Source organism: Madurella fahalii, assembly GCF_045866475.1.
Source record: "Madurella fahalii IFM 68171 DNA, scaffold_1, whole genome shotgun sequence".
NCBI classification, from domain to species: Eukaryota; Fungi; Ascomycota; class Sordariomycetes; order Sordariales; genus Madurella; species Madurella fahalii.
In genome coordinates this window covers 6,010,882-6,038,401 of record NW_027263971.1, presented here as the reverse complement: position 1 = coordinate 6,038,401, position 27,520 = coordinate 6,010,882, and the positions used below count along the sequence as shown (strand labels likewise).

Here is a 27,520-nt window from a genome sequence, read left to right as displayed (position 1 = left end):
CCATCCGAGCGGCCGCGGCGAGCAACGAAAAGAAAACGCGAAATGGATATCGCAACCCCAAAACTGCATGATCCACAAACGCCCCGCAAAACAATCAACGCTTCGAATTAGGGGGGCCTTATTTCCCCATCATATGCGGGGGATAAGCGGCCATGATGGGTCCATGGGCCATGCCACTGTACATGCCGCCCCACGGATTACTCGGCGCAGCTGCAACGGTGGGCGAGCTGTACATGCCGCTCGGGCCAGCTCCCCGACCGGGCGAGGCTGTGTATCCGGCCCGGTTCATACCGCCGAGGCCAGGCGGCGCTGCCAGTCCCGGCGGGGGGCCACTGGCAGTAGTGAACCCGCTGGCCGACCCGGTATGCATTCCGCTCATACCGCCCATGGCGCCGGGAGCATTCTGACCCGATGTCTGACCCGAGCGGACACCAAGCGGGTTCTTGGAGAAACTCAAGCGAATGCCACCCTTCACGCTGTTATGGAGCAAATGCCCATACAGTTCGTTCAGCGCCTTGGTGGCAAACGACACGTCCTCAAACTCGACGAAGCACATGGGCCCGTTTTGTTTCGTCCTGAAACAGAGACGCTTGTATCCCCGCTGCTTCGAGAACAAAGCCTTGAGCTCCTCCTCTGAGGTATCGACGGGGAGATTGCCGACATAGAGCGTGTTACAAGGCGGATTCTGATCAGCCGGATTCGCCGGAGGGAAGTGGTTCGCTCGGTACGGCGGAGGATATGCAACGCCGGGGCCGGACATGAGAGTCGGGGACATGGTGGTCGGAAGTCCCGGGAGACCACCCATGCCCGGATGTCCATAATGGGCTACCGGAGCGTGCCCTGGCGTCGGGGTCGTGTTCAGCGACAGGTTTGCCATGTGGGAGATGGGAAGCTGCGGAGCGGTCTGGCGACGCTGCAGGCCAGTTTCGGCGAACTCAGCAAATCCGACGGCGTCCTTCAAAAGCTCCTCGGTTTCATCACCGTCAGTCGAGTCGATCAACGACTTGCTGGTCACCTGGGTACTGTTTGCGAGGTGGTTCCCGATCGGCGACTGAGGCGAGAAGATGTTCTGGTAGTGTGCGCTCGTTTCGTGGGTCATCGAGTCTCCGTACATGGTGATCAGGGGAGATGACAGCTTCTCGAGCGATTGGAATGTCCCGTTGAATCGCGATGTCTGCCTCGACGACGGGGCCGAGGAGGCTGCCGAGGAGGCGGCAGAAGAGGCCGCAGACGATGCGCCAGCGGAGATGGTGGCGTCGTTCGAATATTTTTTGCCCAGCGCGGTGGGACTTGTCGAGCCAAGAATCTCGACAATCATGTCGGCGTCGTTTGAGATGTTGGACTTGCCATCGAGCATGTTCTTGACCTCCTGGGCGCCGGCGGGACTCTTGAACCTGAGGATGGCAGAGCGAAAACCTGCATCTCCAGATTGCTCGACGGGCAAGACCTCGACCTCGACAAGGTCCTTAGAAAAGACCATCATCAGGCGCAGCGATTCCTCCGAGGTGTTGAGCGGCAGGTTCCTGATCAGCGCCGACGAGAGGGTGGGAGGCGTCACAGAGAACGGAGCGGCCGACGACTTGGTCGCGTCGCGATCGAACGAATTGGCGGTTGGGAACGACCGAGTATAGGTTGATTGGGTAGTGACCGTCGTCCGGTAAGGCGGCGCAGGTGGGAGAAAGGCCGGGACGGCCATTGCATTCTTTGTCGCGGCGGTGGTCGCGGAGAAAGGGCTTGCGCGGTTCGACGTCAGAGGGGCGAAAGTGTTGGCAGGCGCGCCGGATGATACACTGGGCTGGTTGTAATCCCCGTTCATGCCTCGCGATGCATGCAGCGCCGCGCGATTCTGGGGACAGTTGGAGCGACGATCGCGCTGATCGAACCGTGAGAACGAGTGGAAACGCGCAGTGTGCGCGGCGACAACTGGTGGAGAAAAGCTGGCAGGTGCCGCGGACGATACGGGTCCAGGAGCGCCGGGACTGGGAGCGCTGGTCGTGGTGTTCGCTTGTTGCTTGTTGCTTGTTACTCGTCGGGACGCGACAGTAGGGGAAAAAAAAAGTTGCAACCGAAAAATGAAAAATGACGATGCTGTGAGGGGCGCGCAATAAGACTGCGGGTGGAGGTGTGCAGTGCAGGCACAGATTACAACAGCGCAGCGGCGAGAACAACGACTGGGAGGGAAAAAAAGTTGGGGGTTGGAGAAAGTTTTGGTGTGGGATGGGGGGGGGAAGCTTTGTGCAGGAAGGGAGCTGTCGCAGAGCGTGTGTGTGCGTGCTTGATCGAGTGAGCGGACGGCTTGGGTAGGGGTGAGATGATCCAGTCAATGGGAAACTTGCGCGAGGGGTCTCCCTGGGATAGGTTTATTATAATACACAGTACGCAAAACGTACCTTACAGTGTCGTTGGTTCGACCTGCACCACATGAGCATCGGCACAATACCGTGGGAGAAAGAGCAGTCCCACTCTGCACGCACCTTGCGATAGTGCCCTGTGAAGCCCGGCGACGCAGATGACTGAACGATCTATTGCACCGAAGCTGGCAATGCGGACGGCTCGAGACGAAGGGTTAGTTGTGTTGAGCGCGAGAGCATGGGCTCGAGGGCCAAAGATAGACACTGTGAAACGGAGGTAAGCGTGGGAAAAAGGAAACTTGGTAACGACCGGGACAAGGGCACCTCGGTTGATCCAGCCCTTTTCTCCTTTGTGGAGGTGGAGGCGGGCGATTTGAGAGTTGTGCGGCCTATCTAGACGGGCTCACCTGGGGACAATCCAATAGAGAATCTACTAAGGGCACAATCCCTTGCCTACCCTGGGTGAGGTAGCGCATGGGCACGGACTGAACCACGCGCGCATCTGATGGCAGGCCAGATCAACTTCCATTCCACCTCTGTCGTCAATTGCGTCAAACAAGGTTTGGCTCGGCCCGTGATGGGATGGGCTACACCTCTGCTTCGGAAACGAACAGACCTGGCTGTCTATAGGGCAGCAGCAATGGCACTTACGGGCCACGTCCTGGTGAGTGAGAATGGACACAGGATCCAAACGAACAGCAAAACTGTTCAAAGTTGCAGCCCCCGGGGCATGGAGGAATGAACTGCCGTTGCGGCAAGCCCCGGGCACCGAAACGAGAACTCAGGAACTCGCAAGGTACCCACCCACTCAAGTCTCGGAGAGACTGATGGAACCCCCGGCCACAGGTGTGAGTGGGTATCGAGACGCAGTAGCACTCAACCCACTAAACCAAAGCGGGACGCGTACTGGAGCCCAAGAATGGCGGAGTCTGGATGGGGCGGGGCCACTTTTATCTGCACGCAACCTGCAGGTCAAAACTCTCAGTTCCACTCTTTTCTCACCCCTCGCGTCGGTTTGCTCGCCCGGCTTGAAGTGCGCCCCTCTCTGTACGGATTACTCTCTTGTCCACCAAACGCGCAAGGCATATATGTATATATATGTATATAAGATGGGATGCAATTTTGCGCAGAAAATTGACACGGTAAGAATTGAAGGGCCCTCTAACACGGCTCTCATTGAACTGTACTTGGTTGTTCGCTGATTTGAATTGGAGTAGCCCGCGAAGGATCGAACCTGAAGACGCGGTCGACCTGGGGCGCTAGCAATGTAACCTCCTAGGTTGGAGAGTCGAGAGGATCTGGACCCCGCCCTGTGAAAACGCCTCGAGGCTCTGCGCTCTCCGTGCACAGTTCATCTGTCCCCGTCTCGTTTGCTGGGGACCCCGACGGCCATCTCTTATCGCCCAGGCCTACCTTGGCCATGTCTTTTATCTCGGAGGAGGCGCGATAAGCCATGGCCCCGCGAGTTCAGCACTGTGCCCTGTCCCCGAGTATTTACCAGGCGTCGGCCCCCCCCCCCCCGAGGCTATCGCCATGGCGTGCATCAGCGGACGGGAAGCCTCTCGACAGGTTAGACTTCTTGCACACCAGATCCAAGAGGCGCACACGTCCGGGGTTGGTGGGTTTCAGCAAAGCACGGCATCTGATCAGGACCAGGACGGCCAGTGAGATCCCCGCGGAAACGCCACATTCCACTCCCTTGTTGCCACGACGGAGAGAGAGGGTCAAGGGACGGCACAACTGCTCGGGCCGGAGGGTACTACTTCCCGCGGATAGCCACCGCATCGACACAAGAGAATGTGTCGTCTGCCGAACGGGGCACTGCTGCCTGCTTCAACTCGAGCAGTGCGAGAGAGTAAAAGATGGTGTGTCCAATGGAGTCTGGATAGGATGACCGGTGAGGGGCCAAGGTACTATGGGTGTGTCGCACCGGGCCCAACAGATGCGGGTGGTGCTGCGATTTCCTCTGAAGCGCGCATAAGGTGGGGGGAAGTCACCGGCTGCATCCGGTTGGGAGATTTGGTGCCCTGCGGAAGGCAGCCATTGGCTTTGGTGGAGCCTGCTGCAATTGCGAAGCCTCGTGCTGCCGGGGCGCTCTCGAAGGAGCTGGGTAAGTTTCTCGTCCGTATCAGAACCGTTTGACTCTAGGATACTGTGGTAGACATGCCCCACCCACGAGTCCCACGGACATGGACGTGGGCTACCGTCGGTGCGAGGCGAGAACTCGGCTTGCGCGGGTTGAGATGCAGAGGTGCTGAGAGCCAGCCCCAACGATGGGAACCGCGCGGAGGATTAGAAGGCTGCTCGCTGCGAGTGACTTTCAGGTTGCTTCCAGCCCCACAATCGGACATGTTGGCCGCTTTTAGCAAGCTGCGATCCAGCAGCGCGGCTGCCCAGGTCCCTTGGGCAAAGCCGGCCAAATTCATTGAGCTTCATAATTGGGAAGCAACCCTCCACGGGACAGACGAATCAGGGGACCGTGAGTCCATCCTCTACCGACCATCCTCGTCTTGTAGGCCGCCTTCTTCACCATCCAAGTCGCAAAACCTGTTGGGCAGAGCCGGGCGGCCAACTTTGCCGCTTCTGGATCGTCATTGAGGCCTTGGAGGACAGGCAGGTATAATACTGAAGGCAGGTGACCCGTCAAGCGATGACACCGACCGGCGATCCAAAACTCAGCCACATGGGCACATGGCTCTTGTCGCAGCCGCCAATCGATGCATCACGGAGCGGGTTCGGGAGGGCACCGTAGCCAGGTTTGATGGCCGTGGCTAGCCATGAGCCGTGCCGTCATGAAGCAGTAGAAGAAATTCACCTGACTCGTGGGAAACGGGCTCATCGAAATGGTCAATCCCGGCGAATTGTTCTTTACGCCATGAACCAGACACCTGGCTACAGGGCCAAGGGTAGGAACGGCGATGTCCATGCACGCCGGCACACATGCAGCGTCTCTCGAGCCAAGCTGAAGCCGGAATGGGAAGGGCCGCGGCAGCAAACGGCAATCACTTGAGGCCCAGAGCCATTGCGAAACGGATTCAGAGGGCCTGATTCGGTGAAGATTATCTCGCCTGCCCACACTGCTCCGGCACACTTTTCGCTCTATGCGGGCATGGTTTTCCGGATCCAACCCTTGAAACAAGCCGGACTCAGCGGTCTTGGACTCCCCCAAGTACCGGGCGGTAGCCAAGAAGAAGGTAAGCAAGAGCACGCCTCCCAATCCGGCATTTTACATTACGATAAAATTCAGGACAAGCTCGATCAGGCCGAAATGCCAAACCAATCGTTACGATTGCCGCCTCTGGGACCCCAAGAGTTCTCAAAGCGCCCGCGCTGACAGGCACAGAATTGCGCGTACCGCCCTGTATGTACTGTACATCTATACCAGACACAACAGAAGGGCCTGGCGTTGGTTGGGGGTGTGGGACTGGCCTGGAACCAAACTTTAGGCCGCAGCGGGTGTGCGCACACGGAATAAGCAGGGAAACAGCCGCCTAATAAAGGTGTGGTTGAGTTTCTCCCTCGGATTGGTCTTTCTGTTGGCCCCATCCCGTGCATCATCTCCTCCCCCAGCCGGCCGCGATGGTTTCTTGCGCCTCCACAACCAGGACCTCGTGCGATAGCATCTAACCCCGGATGCATTGATGCCCCACGACGCCGGATCACTAGGTGCAAGCAATCGTCATCTTTATAGTCACCCACCAAGCCACAACCAGCAAGTAGAGCCCGGTAGCATGGTTGTACGGTTGCTCGCTTTACTCGTTTCTCGGCCAATGGCGGGGATGGTGCTCGTTCCCGCACCCGCCGTCGCACTGATCGCGGAAGCAAACGGCTGACTGAGGCTCTTGCGATGCATATAATCTGTAGAGACGCAGGATCCGCGATTGCAATCTCGGCCTGTTCCACAACGCTCGCATGCCCCGATATAGCCCTAACAAACACGAGTCCTGTCCGCCTTCCCAAGGGCGCCTTTAGATGGCCGGTCGACCGCAATCATCCATCCACCAAGGCGGGGTGTACGGTATGTACAACACGGCATGGAGCGGGCCACTGCCGAGTCTGTATATGTCGTTTAACCCCAAATCCCGGGCATTTCTTTCAATCACGCGCTGATTGAACCGAGCGGATTGCGGGAGCAGTCCTTGTACGATTGACTAAGAGAGGCGCAATTGCGCAACGCTCGCCCGTGTTCCCCGCCACTAGCCACTTAGCAGGCCGCCAGCTGCCCACGGGCAAATTCGTGGGGTTGCGTATGTACACCACATGCGCATGGATGTACATACAATATACTGTGTATGGGATGTGGAGCCCACTGTCGGTCGCGTACACAAGTTCGTCCCCGCACCGAGCGGCCGAGCGAAAAGCCAACAAATGCATGGCAGCTGTATCTCGCGGCCGCTGGATCCGGCATTTACCAGCCTGCATAGCCGTTCGAATCACTGGATTCGAACACCCCTGAAGCGCACGCAAGAGCAATGCCACACCGTGGCCCAAACAGCCCTACCATCTGCATGGCGCCTAGCCTCAGTTACCGTTTCCTCGGTGGCCCACGGCCAAAATTTCTGGCCACAGGCGCACATGGCTCGGGAAACATGTGTTTTTCGTCCGATCGGCCTACCGCGAGGTCGTTTCCCGCCAGGCGTCTCAAGATCACACCTGCTTTAGATGAGCGTTTGATCTTCAAGATCGGTAAACGTATCCACGCATGTACATGGATACCTACATCATCATTGCTCTTTCGCAAGACTGGGTTGCCGGGTACTGTTTCCTCGTCTTGATCAGGTGTTCCCGTGAGAGCGGCCGGCCATTCCCGAAGAAGACTGTACGAGCGAGCACCGCATTACGAGAACTTGTCTGCTTTATCTTTGCAACACGCAAAGGTACCTCAGCGGCCAAAGGGCAATCTCAGTCAGTTATTCTCGAGTTATTCCCAGCCGGAAAGACCGGCGCGGGGGGGGGGTGGGTGGAGAGAGGTGGCTCTCTCCAGGATGAGCGGGGCGCAACGGGTCCCAAATGAGGGGTGGTGCGTGCATAGACCAACCGGGGAACTTGCGAGACAAGCTTCTGTAGATCCCCTGGCCTCGGCCTGTCTTAGTGGGGCACAGCCAAGCAATCCAGACCTCCCCAAACATGCCCTTCAATCAGAGCCCGCGGATGCGTTTCCATCCGTTCTCATAAGCCAGCAGCCCAACTTGGCTCTGTCTAATGCGCGCCAACCAGCGTCAAGGCTCCTGGGGAACTACACTAAGCCCATGCGTACCCACCGACGTTACACAAGAGATGACGATGACCTGCTTGTTTATCTCATGAGCTTAAAACTAAAGATGTTGCTGATCTGCGCTGAGCAGCAAAGGGTCCGCTGCGGCTGATTGAAGCCATGATTCAAGGGTCCACCCGTCAAACATAAGCTCATCATGACACTTCAGATACCTCTTTATCTTCCATTTGCCACCAGCGTCCGTAGCTCCTCATAAAAGCCACCATCCTTGTCTGAACCAGTATTTCGGGACGTAATCCGTGTTGTCTGATACAGCTCTGCCTGGCTGCTTGTTACGTTGCTGAGCGGGTGCTGTGAAGGCACGGTAAGGGGCGGATTCACGCCCGACCAGAATTAGGCCGTTGACGGCTCGAGAGCGAAACCCGCCTCCGCCGGACCACAACAGCGTGCTTCGGTAGACTCGCTGCCATTGTTTGGCCTTGACGTCATCAGAAGAAAACCAGACCCGCAGAGTGGTGTATGACAGCCTCTCAGCGTCTTCACACTCGTACGCAAGCATGTGTAAAGTGCGCTAATGCATACATTGACAATAGATTACATCGATGTGTCGTTATTTCATTAGGTCTCCTATCCAACCGCGCGACCCTTTCCAAAAAAGCCCGCCATCTAAACCAGAATCCCGTCAAATCCCTTGGGTATCAAAGTCTACGTCCACCTGGGAAGCCCAGTTCATCGTCATGGCTGCCCACAAGTCATTCTGCGCCGCAGCCGCAGCATCCACCTCCCCCTGCGCACCAGCCGGGGCAGGGAATGCGCCCGCCACCAGGGTGTTCGTAAACTGATCGTCCCAGTACGGGTAATACTGCTCCATACTGCCGTCCATCATTGGGCACCCGTCGTACGCGCGCACTATGCCAGTGGCGCTGGAAGTACGTCTTGAAGATCCCGTGTGCGCTGCCGCAGCACCAGTAGCAGCAGCAGCAGCAGCACCAGACACGGTCGCCTGCCCCTCCTCCCACTGCTGCTGCTGCGCCGCCGCCGCCGCCACCGGTAACCTCCCATCAAGCTTATCCACTCTTTTCCAATACTTGGTCTTGACCATAGCCAGCACAATCTTGCTAGCGGTGAGCACATCCATGCTCTTCTGGGCGGGGTTGACGCTGGGCGCACCCTCGTCGTCACCCCGTTCTTCTCCTCCTCTTTGTCCTCCGCCGCCGCCACAACCACCACCACCGCCCATCTTGGACAGCTTGTCGACGTACTCGGGGAACCGGATGAGCTCCCTCGCGGACCGGTCGTCCCACTCCGGGCAGACCAGCAGCGGGAAAGACATGCGGAAGCCGAGGATGACGGCGAGGACCAGGGCGCCCCACTCGACCATGATGAAGGCGTTTATCTCGGCCGGCGGGAGCGAGAGGAAGCAGTCGTAGATGGCGTGCAGGTCCGGGATGAGCGCGAGGAGGCGGTCCCGGTCGGCGCGGAAGGTGGAGGTTGCGTCGAGGGTGGGCAGGCGGACCGAGGGGGCCTTGAGGAGAGGCGCTCCGCCGAGTACGATGCGGGTGAAGAGGGTCGCTATGCGCATCGAGGCTGGGAGTAAAAAAGATTGGTCGGGCGTGTTAGATAGCGGAAGGTTTTTGGGGGGGGGGGAGGGGGGGAGGGGCTGCCCTTACGAGTGGCTGCTATTTCCGGGGCCATGCGGGCTTCCCATTCGGTGAGCTGGGTTTTCATCCCTCGGATCATGAGGCTGATCTGGTACTCGCTTTGGGAATGCCCGCGCTGGACTCGGTGGAGGTCGGTTGTCTCTTCTATGAGGCGCTCGAGGCGAACCTGCCAGGCCAGGACGTGGTCGCCTTTGAGTTTGCTGTAGGTCTGGAGGATTTCGCAGCACCGGGAGGTATGTCCGTCGTAGGTGAGTGGATGTGGGCGGCTCCATGTGGAGGCGATGCTGGAGGGCAAGTCAGCGTAGGTAACCACAAGTCATACGGGGCGTGCGAGACCTGGACGCCAAGTAGTAGCATGCTATGTACAGTCGGATCTGGTCGAGTCGCTCTGGGGAAGGAGCAACTTCCAAAGAGTCGGTCCCGAGGTCCTGTTCTAGCTCCAAATCGGTGACAATGTCGACAGCCATTCGAATGTACTGGAATGCTTGCTTGTTCTTTGGTCTGAGGTGGAACGGGTACCTGTTGCGGTCAATGTACTGAGCGGAGAGTGATATTGATAAAATAGAAGCATCTCAGAGAATGTTTGACCGCCAAACAGACCCTAGGGTTCCCCACCGTTGCCGCATTCACTCGTTACGAGCATCCCTTTTTTCAAACATAATTCGACAACTCATTCCCAGCCCCAGCCTCACCACGACGACAGAGAAAAAGAAGAAAGAAAAAGTAAGAAAGAGAAAAGGCCAACTCACCAAGCAACATAAATCACCAACCCCTGCAACAACTCCAAACTCCTCTCGCCCCCAGCAACGAACTTGAGCCCCAGAATCTTCCGAAACTCCTCGTCATACAAACTATGCCCCTGTAACGTCCGGCTGCCGCTCGCAGCCGCCAGGAGCGCCAGCAGCACAAACGGCCTCTCCCTCGCCATGCTCACTACCGTCTCCCCCTCGCGGATCTCGACGCAATGGAAGTGACCCAGCATCACCTCCTTGAACGTCGTGAACAGCTGGCTCGCCGAGTCGAGGTTGAACTGCGGCTGCAGTCCCAGGCTCGTCAGCGTCCGCGCCCTGGGCGCCGCCTTCTTCCCCTGCGCCTGCTGACCTTGAGCCTGAGCCTGAGCCTGGGCTTGAGCCTGGGCCTGAGCCTGGGCCTGGGAAGTGAGAGCGATGCTGCTCGGCGGGGTGGACAGCGCCGAGGCGCCGACGGGGAGGGACGAGGCGTGCGAGAGGACCGAGGAGGAGCCGGCCCCCGACGCCCGCTCCAACCAGTCGTGGTCCATGCCGTCGTAGTAGTTGTCGAAGTCGTACTCGCCGTTGTTGTTGTTGTCGTCGTCCTCGCCTTCGGAGACGTGCGGCACTAGCTGGTCGATGGCTTGCTCGTGGTACAGGCGCAGGGCCGCGAGCGTGTCGGTTATGTTGTCATCGGGCTCCATGGGGATGTCAATCGTGAAAGTCTTGGAGGGGCCTGGTGCCGGTGGAGGGCGAGGGATGGTGGAGTCGGTGGTGGTGGTGGTGGAGGAGGAGGCCGTGGTACCTTCGGGTCTTGAGTTTCGTTAGGGTGAGGGTTAGTGGTATGTGGAGAAGGAGGCTAAGAGGGAGGTTGAAGAGCATGTGGGCAGTGAAGAAGAAGAAAATGAGGATGATAATAGATTGGGACTGGCGAGAGTAATGGCTCACCGCTTTGGCTGTCTGGGTCGCCGGGTCCGAGGGCCTGTCTTGAAGATGCATTCCCGCTTGGACTCGAGACACCTAGTTTGTGATGGGGGTTAGTACGGCGATAGAAGATACGAGGACAGAAACACCCGAAGAATCAGGGGTCCGGATACGGTGTTTCAGTGGGGCTGATGAAAGGACTGCGGCGTTGACGGGGTATGAACCGGCTTGTCCACAACCTACCGCTTGCATATTCCTAGCTGGTTGCTAGCCTGGCATTTGACCTTTGCAGACCTGCATGCCTCGCAGGCATTGGTAACGCGCGGGGGGCGTCGGACGGCCCGGCCTTGGCTTTCCGTGGTCTCCATAAAGGGAAAAAGAAACGCAAGGCGCAGTGGCGTGAATCAGATGTAATTGGAACGATTATGGGCTAATCTGTGTTTGGGTCCAAGAATCAGGGAGATTCCCGGTGGGCGACGGGTTCAGACTCTGAGGTGCCGAGATCAACTACCACAAGGTCTCGCATGAGTTGTTGATGGGATCTCGTGTGGCAGTCGCACCCTCCGATGCGTCTCGGAGTTTGACGAGGGGAAAGCGGAGCCAAGATCGGTAGGCGTCGGCGATGCGGATCCCGGGGTGCCTGCAGAGTAGGGAGAAAAAAGCTTGGCCTCCGAAGCGCCACGGAAGATAAAATGGGAGCGAAAAAAGTGTGGAATACGACGGGCCGGTTTCCGGGTGGTCGGCGCCTTTGCCACTCCTCCCTGAATCCCACCGGACATGATACAACCTCAAACTAGGTGAGCGAGACTCAATCAGGACTATTTTTCTGCCGCTATTTATTCGCATTTTATTCCGCGAGTCATACAGGAAGTCGTAGGGAAAGGCCCGATGGGAAGTAATCGAGGCTCAGCCTTAACGCTATTCCGCGGTACTAACACCTCGGTAAAGGTTGGCGCAACCAAGTCCGACTTCAAAACCAAAGACGTGGAAATTCTGAACCCTATTTTACTGCTCCTAGCGGTGCCCACCATGTTGGGCAAGCCGCAACTCCCCCGCTTCTCGCTACTAACCTACGGACGAAAGAGAGAAACCAGGTATATATAATATACGAGCCATACGATGCCCTTCGTCCCCAAGCCCCCGCAAGTCCATCCGCGGTAATATCTCCATTTTGGATTGTGCAGCAGTTACTCAGAACTCAGACCCAGTTGTTCTAGAACCTGAGCATTAGCACTAGATACCAACCCAAATCACCGAATCGTAATACCAGGAAAAGTGCAATAACACCGCTACCAACCGCCACCAACCGCCACCAACCGCCACCAACCGCCACCAACCGCCACCAACCGCCACCAACCGCTACCCCATCCCATCAAACCGCCCCAGGCCCGTCCTCAGCGCACCTGACGACCTCGCAGAGCGCCCGCACTAGCACAGCATCAGCCTCTCCGTTCTGTTGCTGCCCTTCCCCCTCCAGCCCCAGGCCCAGTCCCACTCCTTTGTGGACATGCACGCCCGTAGCCTCCCTCTTGAGCGTCGTCACCAGCAGGGCAATGCACCGTGTCAACCCCGTCTGAATCTCGCGCATCGTCGACGACGCATCCGAGCCGCCGCTACCGCCACGCCCGCCACACTGGCTGGGCGACTTGCCGCTGTCATTGCTGGGCCCCATGAAGTGGCTCATCCGTCGGCCGAGCAGCAGGCCCCGACGACGGTTGTCTTTAGCGCCGCAATGCTGGTAGTGCATGGCCGCGGCCGTGGTGGGATCCTCCATCCCTAGCACGCTCGCAGCCTTTTGCGGGATCTTGACGTTACGGTTAGGGTCATTGTCGACGGATGCGCCGCGATGGCCGTGGATGTGGCGGCTCGTGGGACGTGCTGTGGGGACAGCGCCGGGGAGGGGTGGGCAGAGCGAGATGATGTAGTTGTATGCTATCAGATGGGCGTAGAGCGCGTCGCAGAGGTAGTCCGATGCCGCGGGGAAGATGTTCTTGATGGGTGCCCAATTCGGTGTCACCGGATCTTGTGTAGCCAAACTTAATGTCGACGTGTTGACGGGCGGTGGGTTCCGTAGGAGGTGTTGGAAGTCATGTTTCTGCTGGCAGCTCTGTCTGCTTCGTTGGCTCTGGTTTAGCCAGCCCAGGTTCCACCGTTTTGGCGGCCTTGTGTTACTCGGAATTGGAGATGAGAAGGGTAACTCATTGCCGTTGCATCGGAGGTGACGGTCCATGGCGGCCCGGTGCTTGAGTTTCTTGGAGTAGACGCGGATCGTCTCAATCGAGAGACTCGATGAAAGGAGCATCGTTTCTGGAAAGCAAGAGATTGATACCCGAAGGCTTTCTATCACTTCTGGGGGCAGTGGGATCCCGGGAGTGGATAGGCTTGACCGGTAAGGAGCGAAAACCTGCGCGGAGAGCGACGATCCAGCGCTGGCATCAATCCAGCGGCGGAAGTCAGCGAGTTTATGCATTAGCGGTTCTGCGTCTGACTCGGTGCGGGGCGATTCATCATAGGTGCTTGGAGGAAGGGACGGAGCATGGGTGTGCGGTAGGGGCTGGTCTCTGCTGGTTAAAGCGGTCGTGGGTGGCTCAGGAAGATCGATGGCGGCTCTGCCGGCGGGCGTTGCGAACCGCGGCCTGCCGGACACGGATGTCGTTTGTGAGTCGCCACCATAATCGGCAGTCGGGTCTCGTATCGTAGAGGCATCGACTGCTTTCTGGAAGGTGGGCTCCAAGCTAGTCGGCGCTGCACCATAGCGAGTTCTTGTCAGCGACGACGACCGAGCCGGATATGTCGCCGCCGGCGGTATGTCAATAATTCGTGGTTTCTCCAAGCGCACATGTCCAGAGGATGTGTTTGGTCGTGAATCATGACGAAATAAACCAACAGGAAAGTGCAGAGCGGTTGTCACGCCCGCTCTAGCTATGTCACACGTAGGTTCAGGCGAGAAGTTCGAGGCATCGTCATGGCCGAGATCGATGGAAGTTCGAGGTATAACAGGTACGGAATTCCTGTCATGGCTCGTTGCGTTCGGTTCATCTTGCTGGAAAGCTGCTTCGGCATCATACCAAGTAATCTGGCCATCGCGGCCCAACTTCGAGGAAGAGGACGGCATCACGGGAGTGGATGGCGAGAACGGCTTGTGCGAAGAAAAGGAAGAGCAACGCCCGGAAACCGAAGTTGCCGCCGTGGTAATGGACTGCCCTCGGGTTCGGATCGAAGGTGGCTCCATTGCAGACGCAACGCTGGATGAATCCGAAAGCTCGTCCTTGGTTTCCACTCGCGCGCCATCACCGTACGGTATATCTGCCTTCATCTTGTCCATCACAAATGAGCGCGGCCGGGGCTGGCCCGCGGGAAGTTGCTGCCGAGGATATGACGCCTGTGAACCGGCTGCCGCTTGAAGCCCGAAGTTCCCATCCGTCTTGGGAGTTGCGAGGCCCGTGGATGGACAGCCAACAGTCATGGCTTTCGATGCGAAGGGGGCTTTGGAGTTCTCAAGATCTCTCACGAGTAGCTCTGGGAAGTTGCAGGAGGCCATGGGCCCTCCAATTTGCACTTCCCCGTCCGTGGTACAACTTGGGTTGAGAGCTGTAGACGGTGGAGAAGATGGGGGCAACATCAAGGGTAACAGCGCTCTCATGCTTGACACCGACCGCGGTGGCCTGCGGTATCCCTGCTCGGATCGGCCAGGGTTAGTGCCTCTGCTGAATACGCGAGGAAGAGGAACTCGTGTAACTGCCGAGTCGGGATCCGGCATGGACGCCGGACGGGTTGTCTATGGTGAATTTCATGGATTTGGATCGTCTACGGAGAGATAGGGGAGAAACCCGTAGAAGGGTCGTATATATCCGCCGCCCCTCCTGCCATGGCACGCCCCATGCCGTAATACCTCAATCTGCCGGTGCTGGTCGTGGAAAGGGATGGTGGCTGCACCGCTCGTTGGCTTAGGACAGTAGCGTCTGCGCCTCGGTGTGCGAGCAGAGCAAACAACAAAGGGAAACAGGGCGAGTTAGGTGCGGCACCATCGGAAAGTGGGGAGACTGCTAGCCGGGATCGCAACTTGCACGATATCTCGCTGCATCATACAGCAACCGCTGTCCGTCCAACAAGATTGCCTACCGCTTCCGGAACACAGGGTTGCTGCAGCTTTGAGACAGACTATAACGTTTGTGGCCAGTCTCGTGCTGGGTGGGCGAGGATAAGCGCATACATACCGAGGTAGTACAACCCCTTGGGATCAACGCCGGGGAAGGTCGGGAAAACTAAGTCATCCCGATCTCCCCAGATGAATCAAAAGGGCGAATGAAAATCTATCACCTGCACGGACCGTCTCCGGCGTATCGGGGCTGGGGAGTTGCTCCGATGCTGGTGAAATCTGATATCTGATACCGGAATTGTCTTTCAGTGGCGAGCCAAGATTCAATTAGCATATAGGACATTCCGTGTCCGGTCATCCAAAGAATTGAGATGCATCTTGCATCTTGCACCGCTGCGTCTCGGCTGGCGAATCAGCCATGCTGTTCTCTTTCCCAAGCGCTGGTGCTGGCGGGCGATGATGCAGGGAGAAACGCAAGGGGGAAAGTGACCTTCATTAAGGACAAATGTGGAATCGGCCCCAGCTTAGAGATGGCATTCGTCATGTGCGTACACTTCATAACAGCTTGGGTAGAGTTGCATGCTGAACTATGTGAACTGTGTGAACTCAGCGGACAATGGGATGGAAAAAGGAGCGAATGGCTGTAGTTCCCGGGTTCACGTCACCTGCAAGGGGTGAAGTGGATGCACAGGGGCCAGGGATGCTCTTTTGCGGCTGAGATCGACGCAACATCAGTGGAGACATGTCGGGGGTCAAAGCTCTGGACTCCAACGTCGTGAGCACTGACCCTGCAAGGGAGAATAAGAAAAAAAAAAAAAATTAAAACATTTAAAAAATCTCAACACACGAAAAGAGACAGTCACCATCCGAAATCGGGATTTTCTACGACTGGTCGGGCCGTTTCGCTCCAAGCTCTCTCGTGTTTGCTTTGACCCGCACTAAGGCAGCGTGTCTCACGACAACACCTCGTGGCTTGTGTACCCACACGCGACACCGACATAGCCACTCGCCTGAGGACGCATAGTTTTACGAGGCTTGTATTCCCAGCGGCCGGTCGAATTCAATCCGAGTCTCTAGGCTCTACGGGGAGAGCTACATCGGCAATGCTTTCCGAGGAATTTGTCTCGACCATCTGTGGGCCCCCGCTCTCCTCCAACACTGCCATTGCAAAAGATGTGGGCATCTACTGCCACACTCTCAGCCCCACCTACTCGGTCAAGTCAACATTCAAGAAGAGTTCGGTCCCAGTGAACTGTCTTGGTGTGAGCGAGACCCATGTGTTCGCTGCACAACACGAGAAGGCCTACGTGCACGTCTACTCCAGGTTGCGCGGAAATCAGGAGTCCTTCGTCGCCTTCCCTGAGAGGATACGATGTCTGACGCTGGCTGGCGATGTTCTCGTCATGGGGACGGCAGAAGGCCGGCTGATGCTCTGGGAGGTGAGGCAGGATTTCGCACTGAGGGATTCGCGGACTCGTCACGCCAGCTAATGCATCGCTACAGACATGCACTGGCCGACTGGTGTCGACTCCTGCTCGCCACGTCCAGGCAGTATCCTGTGTGGCGGCCACGCCCTACCACGTCCTCACAGGCTCTGATGACTCAGACATCCACGTGTGGTCTCTCCCCCAACTGCTTGAGATGGACTCGGCCGCTGAGCATGAGCCGGTGCGGAGCCTCTCTAACCACAGAGCGGCAATCACGGCTCTCGCTGCTAGCACAAATGTCAGCGCTGACACCAACTTTTGTGTTTCGGCGAGCAAGGACAAGTCTTGCATCATCTGGAACTACCAGACGGGCGATGCACTTCGGACTCTGCTTTTCCCCAGCTTTCCTCTGTGTCTATCTCTTGACCCGTCATCAAGGGCTATCTGTGTGTCCTGCGAAGATGGCTCGCTCTACCTGGCGGAAATGTTTGCTGAGAAGCCTCTCTTGGGACCCCAGTCCGAAGACGCCTCGACCGTGGTGCAGATTTCTTCCCCTTTTGGTGCCACCCAGCCTGACGTTGGCCCGGCGTCTTGCTTGAGCTTGAGTTATGACGGCACCATGTTGCTTACCGGGCACCCAAAGGGTCAAATAATGAGATGGGACATTGCAGAAAACAAGTCACCTGTTGAACTGGCAAACCTTAACGCTGCAGTCACCAATATCGCTTTTGTCTCGCCGTTCCCGACGGACAGACCGACGAAAGCGGTGGCTATTACCAAGCCTTCACAGGCGGAGCGGACGTACACTTTTACCGGGCAATTTGATTCATACTCGGCTCCTGAAAGCAGATTCGACTCGCTGTTGGACGCCACTGGTTTTCCACAGGAGTCGCTGGAGAGTGCAATCGCAGCCTTTTACCAGCCTGCCGCCGAATCGGAAGGAGATCAAGAGTTGCAGAAGCAGAACGAAGAGTTGTGGGAGATTGTCCACGAGCAAAGGGCTCTCCAAAAGCAAACCCTCCAGCGATATGTCGTGGCGAAATCTAATCGGTAGTCCAAATAGGGGGCCTCGTTTAAGCGGACAGAAGGACGGAACCAGACTTTTGATGTAAACAGCCTGTATATTCTAAACAAAGCAATTGAGTTCGGGCGATTGAGCGCGATGAGCCTGCTTCCTCCTTATGAACGAAAACCGGCGAAGGTCCAAGGGTCTGCTTTCCCTCGATGGTTATTGCAAGCCTGGCCGCGCATTTTGAGCTTCGGGTTGCAGAGTGCTTTAGTCGATGAGGCAGGCATCAAACAGTAGATAGCAACACTGACAGGTGTTCCATTCCGGTCTGTTAGTAAAGGGAGGTTGTCGAATGCCCTGGCTCGCCTGACTGTCGTCAGGTGGCCCAAGCTTCCATGAAGCTCCGCATGGGACTGCCAAGACAAGCTAGCAGTGCCGGGCAGCTCAGCATGGATTCTTTCTTCCAGACATCGGCGCATTCGCAATCCTTCGTCATCGACAAAGACGTTCCGCCTTTGAAGCGGCGTTCGACCCTAACGCTACCCGTAGATGCAGGAGGTTAGTATACACGGTGAATCGGAAATGTGCTGATCAGACGACCTCGAATGGAAGCTCCCCTGCCAGCTTCCATGATCGTTGTGGCCTCGTGAAGAAATCGAAGATCTCTTGGACTGTTCAACTGCACACCTCGACTCCGCTCTCCTCACCACCGCAATCGCCATAATGCGTTCTCGGCTGCTTCTCTTTCGCCGTGCAGCAGCCCGGAAGCTGCAGCGCACCTTTGCGCAAAGCACAGCCGCCCGCTCAGACCTCCGCTACCGACCGCAGCTTCCCTTTCTCTCCGTGCCAACCACTACCGCCGGACGGGTCAGGTACATGACGACGGAGCGCAAGGCACAACTCAAATACGAGATCAAGACCGGCATAAAATACGTCGGCTACATATGGATTGCTGGAATCTGCGTGGTCGCCGCCTGGGGCGCCATCGGTCAGGAGCTTCTTGAGCGCAGGTATCCCACCCCCCACGAATGGAGATACGCGACGCGCTTCTACTTCCGCGGCGGCCATACAGCGCGCTACGAGCCTCCTCCTGGCAGGATTACGGACTGGCTGCAGGTCGGTTGGTGGATTGAACGAACTATCAAGAAGCTCGAAGACCCCAACATTGATGGGCAAGGCGTCAAGGATGCGCCGTCAGATTACCCCCCTGGGACAAAGGACATCACCGCCAAGTCTGAAAACTGGAGGAGAGGTTACTATGAGGCAATGATGTTCTACGCCAAAGCGGCTGAGCACATGGACGGCTGGGTGCTGGACAAGTCGAGGAACATTGTATTCCCGCCGGGGGTCATGATCGGGCCGTCGAACCCCTATCCAAAACCCCTTCCGCCGGGCTACAAGGGCGCGCCGAAAGAAGAGGACTGCGAACCGCGTTTCGAGTCTCCCGACGCCATCTACCTCAGAATCCTTTCCACGGTGGGCTTCACCAACCGCCAAAAGATAGACGCCGGTCTGGCCTACGCCTCCTGGCTGGACTACAAGGGCATCTCCGGCCCCGCGAGCATCATCTTCGAAGACGCAGTGCATCTCGCTGCTTCCGAACGGCCCGGCCTCTCCTCCGAACCCCTCAACAAAAAGACCTGGACTCTTAACGACTCCGCCGGCCCGCCATCAGAGAACCTCCTCAACGCCCTCACAGCCTACGCCACCTTCCGCGCCCGCCAGGGCGACGTCTCCGCCGCCCTCCCCATCCTCGTCTCCATCCTCAAAGCCCGGCGCAGCCTCCCACCTCCCTCAGACGCCCCGTCTCTCACCTCGACGCTCAAATCCCCAGCCCAACGAGGCACCTTCTCCTTCCTCACCTCCATCTTCACCCCGCCCCCTTACCCCGCCCCGCCGCCGGACGGCACGTCGCCGCCGGCCCGCGACGCGAAGGAGCTCTGCCAGGAGGCCGCCCTCAACCTGCACATCGGCGAGATCGTGTACGCCTCCAACGCGACCGCCTCCAGCAGGGAGGAAGGGCTCGGCTGGACGCGCGAGGCCGTCGACGTGGCCGAGGAGCAGCTCCACAAGCTGCCCGCGGACGCGCGCGAGCACAGCGACGCCCGCGCGACCTGCCGCGAGTGCCTGTCCACGGGGCTCGAGAACTGGGCGACCATGGTGGCGCGGCTGGCGCGGGAGGAGGAAGAAAGGGCCGCCGCGGCCAGGCGGGCGAGAGAGGAGAGAGGCGGGAAGGCCAAGGGCTGGTTCGGCAGTCTGTGGGGTGAGGGGGTGGCCAGGGCGGAGGATACGGGTGTTCCGAACCGGTGGGCGGCCGAGGCCAAGGTCATTGAGGAGCGGCAGAGGAGGGTGAGGGATATGGTGGAGGACCTGAAACCACTTCCCAGGGGTTGGCAGTCGTGGATTACTGCCTAAACCCCTGTGCCGAATGAAATGAGTCCGAGCGGCTAATGGGATCGACTGCTCTCAGTGTGTATGGATATTACTGTGTTTTGGGATTTGGGTTGCATGTGTCACAGTTATGAACAGATCTAAGCACGCTCGTTCATGAGGGATTACGGCCAAAGTGGCCAAGTGGACGGGTATACAGTGTTGGGCACCACTATGTATCACCTAAGGAAACAGACATGGGAAAGCAATGTCTCAGATTGGAGGAGATCTATCTGACTAGTTGTGTTATGGTACTCATATGTACCTCTGGAATGACTTAGTTCCAGATCATACTGGGGCATCGATTCATAAAAAGCGCAGCCGATCAGTATATGTGGTGCCGAGCCACATACTCTGCTTGGTTTTGGCCTTGGAAGTCTCAACTCCCTATCCGTGCATCATATCCTTCGCCTCAGAAGTGTCGCCGATACCCACCTCCTCGCTGGGCAGACTGTCCTTGCACGCATCCTCGCCCCCCTTGACCGTCCCATCTTCCATCTGGCTATGCTCCTTTCCCTCAGCCTTCTCGATGGCATTCGTCTCAGATGTCCCCCACATGCCCTCCTCGGGCTCAATGCAATGACCATTCTCTTCGCCAATGATCTCGAATTCCTCGTTTTTGTATGCCTCACCCTCCAAGGCCACCTGCTGGATCCAACCCAACACACCCAACTGGGCCTCGATGAGCAGCTGCTCCGTCAATATGGCGTCCCCTGCGCTGTAGACGGGGCAACCGAACGAGGTGAAGGTGGCTGCTCTGGGATTGCCGCCGGCGCCAGCGACGGGGTTGTCCAGGGGTGTGTGGTGTATGACATAAGCACGACCGCGCTATGAATCCGGGTCAGGATGGCCTGGTATAAAGGGGGGGGGGGGGGGGGGGAAGGGGGCAAGAAACAAACAAACCTCCTTCATAAACTTCTTAAACCCGCCGCACTTGAATTTGGCCGAATCGTAAAACCCTCCCAGTACCACAAGGGAATTCATCATCCCACCAACCCTCTCCCAAACAGCCTCCTCATCCAAATACCCCTCCACCGCATCCGCCACATCCCCAACAGCAATGACATCCACCTTCGCCGTCTTACTCACCATCTTCATCACGACATCCTCAAAAACACACCTCACATGCTCCGCCACCGTCCGGTTCCCAGGAATCCCGTTCTTCTCCTCGTCGTGATACCGCCCGTAGTGCACCGCGCTGCTCATCGGCACGCAATGGCGACTCGTCGGCGTCAGCCCGCGCCCGCCCTCGGGCCACCACCACAGCTCGCCGGGGTTTGCGATGACGATGCCGGGCGGGGACGGGTCGGCGGCAGAGGACCGCTGCGTCTTGAGGGCCTTGACTAGGCCGAGGACTGAGCCCTTCGTGATGCCGCCTCGTCCGCCTAGCACGCGGTGCGCGAGGACGCCGGATTCTTGAGACGATTCGCCGAAGAGGAGGACCACGCGGGTGGTGTGGGAGGCGAGGTCGGAGGAGACGCGGATGGGGACGTGCGGTTGGGTTGTGAGAGTGCCTAGGGGAAGGGGGACGGAGATGAGGCCTTCGGCGTCGAGGCGGGAGTGGATGATTTTGGAGATGGCTTCTGCGGAGGGGTTAGTTGGTGGGTGAGAACGAGGAATGAGGGGACTTGATCTTGCCGTTCATGGCGAAGCGCTGACGCTCGTTCCATCGCTCGTTTTTGGTGAGGAAGTATTTGAAGTAGCTGTCGGGATCCTCGATGGAACGGATCTCATCGATGTCGTTCACAAAGTAGCTTCAGTCAAGAAAAATGTCAGTTTAAATTCTAAATCGTGACATGAACCGTAAAAAAAAGGGCAAGGAGAACAAACCCGAGCTCAGTAAGGTCCGAGGGGAAGATTGGGTCGGCCGGGAGACCCGACCAACGACGGCGGAACATGGTCGGTCGGTGTTTGTGATTCTAGAGATTCGCGTTCTCTACGACGGAAAGAGACTTGTGGTAGTAGAATGCGAAAGAGGGTAAGAGGCTCAAGATGCCATAGATGGCATAGGAGGAGGGAGAGCAGCAGATTTGCTAGGGAAAGCGAATATTGGCTGCGACAGAGGCCGGAGCAGGGTAGAACTCGAGAGGAGAGGAGAGAAAGGCAGAATTGTGGTGGTCACATCGAGTAAGGAGCGACATTGGCATCTGTCAGTTATTATAGAGAACAAACCATCAGGACGAGCTGCGCAAACAAGTATCGCGACATCATCCAGCGTCGTGATAACACAGGTTCGCAGTATCTCGCAACATGCATTGTGGAAGGAGTACGGCATTCCGCCTCATGATAGATTAGCATGTCGATTGCTCGATGAAGGCTCCGGTAAGTAGCCGCAACTTGTGCGTCGTTCGCATTCCCCTCTCGAGCGGCGTCTGGGCTCTTCGTTGTGCAGAGTCTCTCCATCAAATCATCGCCACCAAGGCCATTCCGACATGCAGCGCTATAAAACCATAGCATCTAAGTGCAGTTGACCGCCAACCTGTTTGCACTAAAACTCTTCTTCCTCACATCCCGAGTTGAAGCCCGAGATTGCAATGAAAAAGGTGTTGTTCGCGTCGCCTGGAGGCAGTGTAATACCAGGGACACTGTGGCAGACGACCATGGGCAAGCCCAGAGGGAAGTCCGCCGAGTGACAAAAATTGGAATAATCACGATTCTACTCCGTAGAGTAGTTTCAGAGATTAAACTGAAAAGAACAGATACTACACTTGATCTAAGCCAAAAGGCAAAGAGAGCTAAAGAAAAAAAGAAGAAAAGAAATTTGAAAAGGTGGGAGGGGAGCCACGACTATATACCCATCCAAACCTGGACCGTGCACGTCTGCAAATTTGCAGACGTGCCTTTCTGCCGTGCACGGACCGTGCACGGACCGTGAACACTCAGAAATTCCGCTCCAGGGCACACCGCCCGGCAGTATCGTGGATCTCGGACGACGCTGGCACTTCAGCGCATCAATTGAAGACCGCCCTCACCGAGGCAAGCAGACGAGTCCCGGTCACGTCACGAACCTCATTCGCTTCGGTACCCTATTCTCAACCAAGACCGCCGCCACGATGTCCATGTTCAGGGCCAAGAAGCTAGACCTCGGGTGCTTCACCAACATCAAGATCATCCGGGACCACTCGAAGCGGAAGGCCTTTGAAGCCGCCGAGCCCGAGAGGTGCGTCGCGCAATCCCCGTCGTTAACCCTCTATACCCTCTCTGGACCAAACCGGAATCACTGACGGCCAGGCAACAAAAACAACAGGCAAGCCCTCCGCTACATCGTCCGCAACACGACGCTCCCCGCCCGGACGCGCGCCATCGCCCAGCTGCAGCTGACCCAGATGCACTGCTACACGCGTCCGACCCAGATCCGGAACCGGTGTATCCTCGGCGGGAAGGGGAGAGGTGTGCTGAGGGCATTCAAGATGTCAAGAGTATGTGTGCGCTCGTGTTTGTGACTGTGGCAGATCTTGGCCTTGGCTAACTTTTATTCCAGTACAACTTCCGTATGGAGGCGCTCGCAGGTAACTTACCCGGCGTCAAGAAAGCTAGTTGGTAAAAGGAGGCAGTTTGGGGACGGCAATGCGGCGGAATGGCACGCGACCTACGGTTAGACGGATTGGGCGGCCCAGGGGGCGGGAGCCGGGAAAGGCCTCGTTCGGCCCTAACGAACGTGTAGATGTTGAATGGACGGGACCCGAGACATCCGGATCCCCATCTGTATGTTTACGTATTGTATATGTACAATCTTTGTGATAATATAAACGCATGATGATAATTTTTCCTGTTGCTTCCTAACTCCGGATCCCATGCGGTCCCAACCAAACCAGTTTATTATACCCATGTGTATGATGGTGTGTGAAACGCCATTCCAAAATGTTGAAGATGCTTTTTGCCGAAGAACTCCTACAAAGCCTTGCTGCCTACCTCCTCGGCCGCGACTGCCTGGCCGAGACTCTCCGTTGACATGGCCTTCTCGCCGGCCCGCTTCCTCAAAACGTTCTCGATGAACGCCTCGCCGGCTTTGTAAGACGACCGTACGAGAGGACCGCTGGCGCAGTACAGGAAGCCCATATCGAGCGCCCGCTGCCTCCAGAGGTCGAATTCTTCGGGCGTGACGTACCGCTCGACCTTGAGATGCCGCTTGGTTGGGCGCATGTACTGACCAAAAGTGACGACGTCCACCTCGACCTTTCTTAGTTCTAGCGACTATGTCAGCAATCTACCGCTTCGTCCTTTGGCGGAATAGAAAATCTTACCCCTCAAGGTATCCCAAATCTCCTCTTCCGTCTCCCCGAGACCAAGCATGATACTCGTCTTGGTGATAATCCTCTCCTTCCCCCTCACCGCCTTGACATGCTCCAGCACCTTCAAGCTCTGCCTGAAGGTCGCCCTCCGGTCGCGCACGTACGGCGTCAGCCCCTCCACCGTCTCGACGTTGTGCGCGTACACATCCAGCCCGCTCTCGGCCACGATCTTGACCATCTCCAGATCGCCGCCAAAATCCCCCGTCAGCGCCTCCACCAGCAGCGTCGGCTTCTTGGCCTTGATGCGCCGGATCGTCTCGGCAAAATGCCGCGCCCCGCCGTCGGCGAGGTCGTCCCGGTCCACGCTCGTCAGGACCACGTAACCGAGCCCCCAGCGCGCCAGCGCCTCGGCCGTGTTCTCGGGCTCGTGCGGGTCGAGCGGCGGCGGCTTGCGGCTCGTCTTGACGCTGCAGAAGCGGCACCCGCGCGTGCACGTGTCGCCCATCAGCATGATGGTCGCCGTGGCCGCCGCCTTGCTGTTGCCGCCCCAGCACTCGCCAATGTTGGGGCAGCGCGCCTCCTCGCACACCGTGTGCAGGTTTAGCCCGCGCAGGTCAGCCTTGATCTTGGCAAAGTTGTGGCTGGTCCCGGCCGAGGGGATGGGCGTCTTGAGCCACTCGGGCAGGCGCGTGATGGTGCGCTTGCGCCCTTCCGGGCCGACGGTGGCGGTCCGGGGGGCGTAGGCTTCGCTTGGAGACAGAGGAGACGAAGGGGAGGCGATGAAGTCGGAGAATGGCGCTACGGTGGTATCTTTGAAGTAAGTCGGGCGCGGCTTGGTCCCGCTGCTGGGGTTTGGTGATGGAGATGACGGTGTCGTTTGTTGCTGCTGCTGCTGCTGCTGCTGCGGATCGGACGGGGACGGAACTGTGGCGTAGGCGCGGGATGAGAAGGCGACGGCTCGCGCTACTGAGCGCCGCAGGGGCGCCTGTATCCGCTGCAGCGGGACTGGAGAGGCCATTGTGCTGCGATATATCGGTATTGTCGGAGGAATTGGTCGGCAGGCAGGTCTTGCTCGTTTATCGGCTAAGACCGGCGGTTGGCGTTGATGGCTGCTGCGCAGAAAAATGGCTCCGGTCCAGGCGCCGGATTTGACATCTCGGCATCATTGGATAGGTAAGGGTTAGGGTTGTACGTGTTCTTTCTAGGACCTGGCAACTATCGACAAAGTCACTCCTGGCGAATTAGAGGACGAGGGTTAGCAACCATCTTCCCCGCCATATTATTCTGAAGAGGTCTCATCGCCAAAATCATTGCTAAGAGCGCATCGAACTATCTCCAGAGATGCTGCTTCAGGCAGAATGTAGGAAACCGTCCCGACCGCCTGCTGCCGGGAAAAAGGTATTGGACGGTGATGAAACCGAGCTGCGACAAAACCGAGTGATCCTTGCTTCTTATTCGTGGGAAAGCGCCATGGCCTGGGGACCTGCCGTTGCAATCGCCGGCCGACGAGGTAGAAGCTACGGCTCTGCCAATTTTTCGCCCAGGTGTGGCTGATGGTCTGGTGCTGACGACATCCAAGCAATCTGGTCTGGGGAACAGCGGCCGCCATAGCTTCCAACAACCTGGCTGGACATGAGGTGTGAAGCATATCGCACATATTGATTGAAGAAAGGAATAAAGACGGAGGCGATGCGTAAAAACTCAGAACGTGGCTTGAATCGCAGCATTTGAGATCAGACAAAGCACATGTCGCCGAGCGGTTGTTTAGCCCAGCGACTTGGCAGAGGATCAGTCGCGGCGGGTCTTCTCGCAATGCTTGGAATCTTGGATACGAGTGGCTGCGCCTGTAAGCGGGCTAACTAACAGCTCGCCTCTTTGATTACGCGCAGAACTGTTAGACAGGCAGTGGCTGGGGGTTAGTAATTTTAGTGCAGTGGCCACGCAGCGGCGTTCCCTGGTCAGGCCGGCTTGTCTCCCGCCTGCGCAAAACAAGTCGCAACCGCCGCTCGAGCAACCTCCGTCATTCCACCCACTCTCCACGAACTTCTCAACATAATATCCCATCGCTCGTCACCTGCGCGCCGAATCTCCAGCGATATTCACGTTCTGCAACTTCGCCGCATAGTACCGATCGTTCCGCAAGCCGTCGTTACAAGCCATCCTCAACAATCAAGATGTCTTCCGAGCCGTACGACCCGTACATCCCCAGCGGACAGGGCCAGGGCCAGGGGAACTCTAGGACGCAACAGATTCAAGCGGTGGGTTTTTGGCTTTCTTTTTGACATAGCAATATTTTTTGATGGGCTGGGGAACCAACATGTGATGGGCTCGATGCTTCCGTTATCGCGGCCCGAGTCCTCGACGGACAACGTCATCGTCAGCTTTTCGCCGACCGACGACCATTTCGCCATACCGTCGCGGAATCGGCCGTATTCTGTGTGAACAGGTCTGGCCTTGAACCGGCCGCGATGGTCTGTCAAGAAATGAAAGACCGGCTAGCACTATCGCGAGCATGGATCCATGCGCAATGGCCCTCAATGTCGTGGAAGCTCTTATTTGATGACCTCGCGGTATCCAATCGCGGGGATCAGCAGCTCAGCGTGCAAAAATGCCGCGACGTTGACGGGGACTCGGACGGGGACGCAGCTGCTCTCCGGCTGCCTGGGTATTACAGCATTGATCATGGGGGCCTTGACTGACTTGATTTCCAGCAAATTGATGATACCGTTGGTGTAATGCGTGAGAACCTCAGCAAGGTTGCCGAACGTGGCGAGGGTCTCGACAGTTTGCAAAACAAGACGGACGACCTGGCCACTTCAGCTCAGAGCTTCCGCCGCGGCGCGAACCAAGTCCGCAAAAAGATGTGGTGGAAGGTAGGCGGACCCCCAATACCCACTTACATGACAGAATATTGACTGTGTTTCCTAGGACATGAAGATGCGCATCTGGCTGATTGTTGGCATCGTTGTCCTTCTCGCCATCATTATCATTCCAACTGGTATGTGCCGCAACCCACTCTCCTTCTTCATACCCAAGACTGTGCTGACGAAACTGCTAGTTGTCCACTTCAAGGGCTAATGTCAGCTACGATGGCCAAGGGGCGGCTTGGGGAAATTACGGAACCGGATTTCGCACGTGATTAGCATTCGCGCGGAATGGGAATTGTGCTCGTCCGGGATTATGATATTTGGGAGTTTCTTTTTTTTTTTTCTTTGATTTGCGGTTCCCTGGCGGTTTGCACAGTCTGGGAGTTCTCCGCTCGGCGTTGCCTGGGACCCCCAGTCTAGGAGCGATGATGGCTCCTCACTGGTAAATGTACCTGTACTTATGATGAAGCGGAGGAGTGGTTTCCCCAATGCGGTTAATTCAGATGGCAGTTACGATGAGTTTATCGATATATCATCTCCCCCACGTCGTAGGAAATGGCGCAACCCCGCCGCTCTG

The 27,520-nt window shown here is 57.4% G+C and overlaps 9 protein-coding genes across 9 annotated transcripts; 4 read left to right on the top strand and 5 right to left on the bottom strand.

The window, feature by feature from the left end:
- Positions 1 to 118: 118 nt before the first annotated feature.
- On the bottom strand, positions 119 to 1,816 carry WHI3_1 (cell cycle RNA binding protein whi3; the record flags this gene model as incomplete). The annotated part of the gene is made up of 1 exon (XM_071057260.1): positions 119 to 1,816. The coding sequence occupies one exon, from the start codon at positions 1,814 to 1,816 to the stop codon at positions 119 to 121; it is 1,698 nt and encodes a 565-aa protein (XP_070913361.1).
- Positions 1,817 to 8,248: 6,432 nt separating this feature from the next.
- MFIFM68171_01837 (Zn(2)-C6 fungal-type domain-containing protein) lies at positions 8,249 to 11,247 on the bottom strand (the record flags this gene model as incomplete). The annotated part of the gene is made up of 6 exons (XM_071057259.1): positions 8,249 to 9,153; positions 9,237 to 9,511; positions 9,564 to 9,746; positions 9,977 to 10,768; positions 10,904 to 10,975; positions 11,123 to 11,247. 6 exons carry the CDS (start codon positions 11,245 to 11,247, stop codon positions 8,249 to 8,251), a joined length of 2,352 nt encoding a protein of 783 aa, XP_070913360.1.
- A 1,004-nt stretch (positions 11,248 to 12,251) lies between these two features.
- Positions 12,252 to 13,994, bottom strand: MFIFM68171_01836 (uncharacterized protein; the record flags this gene model as incomplete). Its single annotated transcript, XM_071057258.1, has 1 exon — positions 12,252 to 13,994. The coding sequence occupies one exon, from the start codon at positions 13,992 to 13,994 to the stop codon at positions 12,252 to 12,254; it is 1,743 nt and encodes a 580-aa protein (XP_070913359.1).
- A 2,087-nt stretch (positions 13,995 to 16,081) lies between these two features.
- IPI3 (Pre-rRNA-processing protein ipi3) lies at positions 16,082 to 17,459 on the top strand (the record flags this gene model as incomplete). Its single annotated transcript, XM_071057257.1, has 2 exons — positions 16,082 to 16,417; positions 16,482 to 17,459. 2 exons carry the CDS (start codon positions 16,082 to 16,084, stop codon positions 17,457 to 17,459), a joined length of 1,314 nt encoding a protein of 437 aa, XP_070913358.1.
- Positions 17,460 to 18,137: 678 nt separating this feature from the next.
- On the top strand, positions 18,138 to 19,829 carry MFIFM68171_01834 (MFS maltose permease; the record flags this gene model as incomplete). The annotated part of the gene is made up of 1 exon (XM_071057256.1): positions 18,138 to 19,829. The coding sequence occupies one exon, from the start codon at positions 18,138 to 18,140 to the stop codon at positions 19,827 to 19,829; it is 1,692 nt and encodes a 563-aa protein (XP_070913357.1).
- Positions 19,830 to 20,231: 402 nt separating this feature from the next.
- Positions 20,232 to 21,742, bottom strand: MFIFM68171_01833 (Arb2 domain-containing protein; the record flags this gene model as incomplete). Its single annotated transcript, XM_071057255.1, has 4 exons — positions 20,232 to 20,672; positions 20,748 to 21,427; positions 21,483 to 21,598; positions 21,675 to 21,742. 4 exons carry the CDS (start codon positions 21,740 to 21,742, stop codon positions 20,232 to 20,234), a joined length of 1,305 nt encoding a protein of 434 aa, XP_070913356.1.
- A 1,155-nt stretch (positions 21,743 to 22,897) lies between these two features.
- On the top strand, positions 22,898 to 23,388 carry MRP2 (mitochondrial 37S ribosomal protein uS14m; the record flags this gene model as incomplete). Its single annotated transcript, XM_071057254.1, has 3 exons — positions 22,898 to 23,004; positions 23,092 to 23,263; positions 23,326 to 23,388. The coding sequence occupies 3 exons, from the start codon at positions 22,898 to 22,900 to the stop codon at positions 23,386 to 23,388; spliced, it is 342 nt and encodes a 113-aa protein (XP_070913355.1).
- Positions 23,389 to 23,735: 347 nt separating this feature from the next.
- MFIFM68171_01831 (Lipoyl synthase, mitochondrial) lies at positions 23,736 to 25,094 on the bottom strand (the record flags this gene model as incomplete). Its single annotated transcript, XM_071057253.1, has 2 exons — positions 23,736 to 24,031; positions 24,089 to 25,094. The coding sequence occupies 2 exons, from the start codon at positions 25,092 to 25,094 to the stop codon at positions 23,736 to 23,738; spliced, it is 1,302 nt and encodes a 433-aa protein (XP_070913354.1).
- A 1,156-nt stretch (positions 25,095 to 26,250) lies between these two features.
- SNC2 (Vesicle membrane receptor protein (v-SNARE)) lies at positions 26,251 to 27,154 on the top strand (the record flags this gene model as incomplete). Its single annotated transcript, XM_071057252.1, has 4 exons — positions 26,251 to 26,334; positions 26,788 to 26,949; positions 27,005 to 27,074; positions 27,135 to 27,154. The coding sequence occupies 4 exons, from the start codon at positions 26,251 to 26,253 to the stop codon at positions 27,152 to 27,154; spliced, it is 336 nt and encodes a 111-aa protein (XP_070913353.1).
- Positions 27,155 to 27,520: the final 366 nt, after the last annotated feature.